Source organism: Pecten maximus, chromosome 1 (assembly GCF_902652985.1).
Source record: "Pecten maximus chromosome 1, xPecMax1.1, whole genome shotgun sequence".
Taxonomy (NCBI): domain Eukaryota; kingdom Metazoa; phylum Mollusca; class Bivalvia; order Pectinida; family Pectinidae; genus Pecten; species Pecten maximus.
The window spans coordinates 4,715,337-4,720,183 of NC_047015.1; the positions used below are offsets into that span (position 1 = coordinate 4,715,337).

Sequence of the window (4,847 nt, forward strand, 5' to 3'; positions counted from 1 at the left end):
AAATTATAAAAAATCATTCATAAATCATACATAAAATTGCCAAACCAATTAATAGTAGAAACTTTCGCCCTTTACAATACAATTTCGACAGTTTATCTTATTGTCTGTTTAGCTCGTGTTGTAGAGAAATTCCTTACTTGATTGGCAGAGTCTTAGAGTGACGCAACCCTTCTCGGGATCGATACCTTTGTCCAAAATGTTGATCAAGGCAGGAGTAATGGACTTACACTGTTGTGGATACATACATCATTACATTACTACATGGATTTACATTGTTGTGGATACATACATCATTACATTACTACATGGATTTACATTGTTGTGGAGACATACATCATTACATTACTACATGGATTTACACTGTTGTGGATACATACATCATTACATTAATACATGGATTTACACTGTTGTGGATACATACATCATTACATTACTACATGGATTTACATTGTTGTGGAGAGTACCGGTACCACGGAAGTCCCGGTATATAACTTCTGTGTACCGGTACCACGGAAGTCCCGCGATATAACTCCTGTGTACCGGTACCACGGAAGTCCCGCTATATAACGTCTGTGTACCGGTACCACGGAAGTCCCGGTATATAACTTCTGTGTACCGGTATCACGGAAGTCCCGGTATATAACTTCTGTGTACCGGTACCACGGAAGTCCCGGTATATAACTCCTGTGTACCGGTGCCACGGAAGTCCCGGTATATAACTTCTGTGTACCGGTATCACGGAAGTCCCGGTATATAACTTCTGTGTACCGGTATCACGGAAGTCCCGGTATATAACTCCAGTGTACCGGTACCACGGAAGTCCCGGTATATAACTTCTGTGTACCGGTACCACGGAAGTCCCGCTATATAACTTCTGTGTACCGGTATCACGGAAGTCCCGGTATATAACTTCTGTGTACCGGTACCACGGAAGTCCCGGTATATAACTTCTGTGTATCGGTACCACGGAAGTCCCGGTATATAGCTTCTTTGAACCAGTGTCAAGGAAGAATACTTGCGGTTGACATCCCACTAATTTTTTATGACTTACAAAAGAAGACAGCTCAGCAGGAAGAGCCGCACAGATTTGTAGGATGGTCTTATTGATGGCAGCCTCGGTTTGGTTGGTTGCTATGGAAGCGTCCAAGACTTGGATAAGGAATTCACATATCTGGCATGTTTCATTGCTGTCGAGCTGTTCAAACAAATTAAACACAATTACAAAAAAAACAAAAAAAACAAAAACAAATTAAACACAATTACAAAAAAAACAAACAAAAAAAAACACATTTATTTTGAGCGTGATCAATATGATTATGAAGTGTCTAAAATGCCGTTGTACATTGACAGGTTTTGGTCAACACCGAGTCCAGGTTAGCGTTGTGTGATAAAGTATGTACCTTCTGTTTGATATTCACAGGCTTTCCCTTCCGGCCACTGTACGGGTGAGGATACTGTGGGATGACGTTATCTACTTCATTCTCTGTCAAGGATTCTGTCTCGGGCTCCAATGGGATATCGTTACTGATCACGTGGTTAATGTCCAACATTACTGGAGTGCCATTACTGGTGTCCGACGTGGAGCACACCTTCAGCTCCACACACGCAGACTCTGGATCCTGGAAATCATATATCAGATCAGCTTTGCTGAAATACCGATATCGCCTTCAAATTGCAATCAATTTCCTATCTAGAATTCCTTTACACATCCATCAAATGATGTCAATATCTGTAAATATTGTAAATAGTTGGGAGTCATTTTGTGGACCAAACATCGCATTTTTAATCAGTTTAAATATAGGCATTTCATGTCTATAGCTTATTTTAATTTTATGTTTACTAAATCTGCCCACACTGTTAACAGTGTATACTTACAATCCCTCCAGAGATTTTGGCGAACAGTGGGGGGAGGTACTGGTGAACCATAGACACACATGTCTCCCTGTCTGCTGCGAGCCGGTTACAGATATCATCCAATTTATCTTCAACTTGTGACTAAAACAATGAAAATATTTATTTATAGTCTGTACTGTAAGTTCAATATTACTGTATCAACTATATCGTATCTAACATTGCCGAATCTTACACGTACACTAACCTGTGGATGGCTTACTAGATTTAGCCTAACTTAAAGATGGACAGTTTTATTTCAGCTGTAAGGAAGGTCCATGACCAATAGATAAATATACCTGAAATATCAATAGCCCATGAGGGGTGGGGTATAACACAGTGTACAGTTTATATAACAAATTATATAACCAGTCGGTGAGGGGTAGGGGTGTGGGGGTATAACACAGTGTACAGTTTATATAACAAATTATATAACCAGTCGGTGAGGGGTAGGGATGTGGGGGTATAACACAGTGTACAGTTTATATAACAAATTATATAACCAGTCGGTGAGGGGTAGGGGTGTGGGGGTATAACACAGTGTACAGTTTATATAACAAATTATATAACCAGTCGGTGAGGGGTAGGGGTGTGGGGGTATAACACAGTGTACAGTTTATATAACAAATTATATAACCAGTCGGTGAGGGGTAGGGGTGTGGGGGTATAACACAGTGTACAGTTTATATAACAAATTATATAACCAGTCGGTGAGGGGTAGGGGTGTGGGGGTATAGTTAGGGGTAGGGGTGTGGGGATATAGTTTATATAACAAATGATATAACCAGCCGGTGAGGGGTAGGGGTGGGGGTGGGGTGGGGGTTGTTGTTATAAAACAGAGTACGGGTTATATCACAAAAAATATAACAAGTCGGTGAGGGGTAGGGGTGTGGGGTATAGTTTATATAACAAATGATATAACCTTTCGGTGAGGGGTGTGGGAGCATAAAAGACTACATTACATGAAAAAAATATATTGATCATACTGAAGCAGGACGTTGTTTATCCCCGTCAAACAGTTAAAAAGGAGAGATAAAATTGATGTTAGTATCTACGGATCGTAAAGGTTAAATGTTATACCTATCAGTTGTAGTTTGAGACACAGATAGGGAGTGGTAGTCATTCACTATATAGTCAACTATACGTAACAACATTCTCGGTCTGTTGTCGAAATATATGTCAAATAGTGAGACAATCATACAGGTCAAATAGTGAGACAATCATACAGGTCAAATAGTGAGACAATCATACAGGTCAAATAGTGAGACAATCATACAGGTCAAATAGTGAGACAATCATACAGGTCAAATAGTGAGACAATCATACAGGTCAAATAGCGAGACTATCATACAGGTCAAATAGTGAGACAACCATACAGGTCAAATAGTGAGACTATCATACAGGTCAAATAGTGAGACAACCATACAGGTCAAATAGTGAGACAATTATACAGGTCAAATAGTGAGACAATCATACAGGTCAAATAGTGAGACAATCATACAGGTCAAATAGTGAGACTATCATACGGGTCAAATAGTGAGACAATCATACAGGTCAAATAGCGAGACTATCATACAAGTCAAATCCATATGGTTGAGTTTGATGTATATTTATGAATGACTTAAGTGACATGATTATGACTATCTCTTTTGAGATCAGGAGGTCACATACGTTAAAATCTGATATCTTAGACTTCTTCTGAATTACTAAGATTCCCATAGTACTGATATTTAGCCAATGCCATAAAGTAACAAATGGTATTTGAATACATTACTTTATTAACATATCCAAGTTCAAAGTCAGGAAATGTGGTAACATTTCTGAAAATCTGTACCTTTGACCTGTTACAAAGTTTAAAGGGGCACAGAGTTCGGGATCCACATAAATGGTCCAGGGCAGTGATATTTGACCTATTATCAGGTTTAAAGGGCTCGGAGTTCGGGATCCAGATAAAGGTAGGTATTTGTAAGCTGCAGAACAAATAACCGCAAATGAGAAAGATATTCTAAATGATCTGAACAAACTCACACTTAGTTAGATTAGTACGCGTACGGGCACTTAATTAGTTATACATGTGTGTTTCATACTTCAAGAATTATTACGAAATGCATCAGGCATAATAACGACCAAAAATTAAAATCTATAAAAATAACGCTGCTTTATACGATTTGCGAGTACTCACCTCTGTTGCATTCTCTCCTATTAGAGATTTCAGATCTCCCACCATTAAATGACAAATGTTACACAATAAGTCATCTCCCTCAACTTCACTCACTGGCAGCAGCGACGGAGCACCTGTCACGGGTAAAATATGTACAAAACGTTCGACAGTCCTTTTAATACTATCTGTGTCGAACTTTAAACACCATATTAATGCTACTGGTTATAGTACAAAAATGGTTATTCGTTCGCACATAATTTAGATGGTTCTATAAGTTATTATCTTAGTTCGTGAAATTATTATAAAAAATGTTTCGGCTCCTGATTTGGTCATACATGTAGTTCTTGTGATATATCTGTTTATAAGAGTTCAAGTCTAATAAATAATCCACGACGTTTGAAAGATATCATATTTAATTAAAGAAATATCACGTTGAGTATTTCTATTTTATGTTCAAGTAGACGATTTCCAAGTAAGATATGAACATGGTCATTGATATCACACACCTATCTGCCTATATCTTATTCCTCAGATACACATTTTCACATTTTCACGTGTAAATCATAAAAAGATACTTACTGTGTACAAAACCAATCACTAAAATCACAATAAAACTTAAATTCCGAATCATTTTGAATTATTAGTCCATAAATCACATCCAAGCAGAAAAGTTCACAATAAAAGGACCATCACTACAAGAAAACGAGCACACTTTGAACGATAGATCACATGTAAGTCATGTGGTTTTGTGACCCTATGTGAACTTTGTAGTAATCACGTGACAGTGTACAAAATA

At 38.0% G+C, this 4,847-nt stretch overlaps 1 protein-coding gene across 3 annotated transcripts in view; it reads right to left on the minus strand.

Moving 5' to 3' along the window:
- Positions 1–4,767, minus strand: part of LOC117322890 — a 65,603-nt gene extending 60,836 nt beyond the window's left edge. For all 3 annotated transcript variants that reach the window (XM_033877847.1, XM_033877841.1, XM_033877832.1), the window contains exons 1-6: positions 4,631–4,767; positions 4,073–4,185; positions 1,876–1,995; positions 1,401–1,619; positions 1,052–1,195; positions 138–228 (exon numbers count right to left, since the gene is read on the minus strand). In XM_033877847.1, coding sequence (XP_033733738.1) covers positions 138–228; positions 1,052–1,195; positions 1,401–1,619; positions 1,876–1,995; positions 4,073–4,185; positions 4,631–4,682 — 739 coding nt within the window. In that variant the 5' untranslated portion in view covers positions 4,683–4,767. The remainder of the gene's footprint in view (positions 1–137; positions 229–1,051; positions 1,196–1,400; positions 1,620–1,875; positions 1,996–4,072; positions 4,186–4,630) is intronic.
- Between the last annotated feature and the right edge of the window lie 80 nt (positions 4,768–4,847).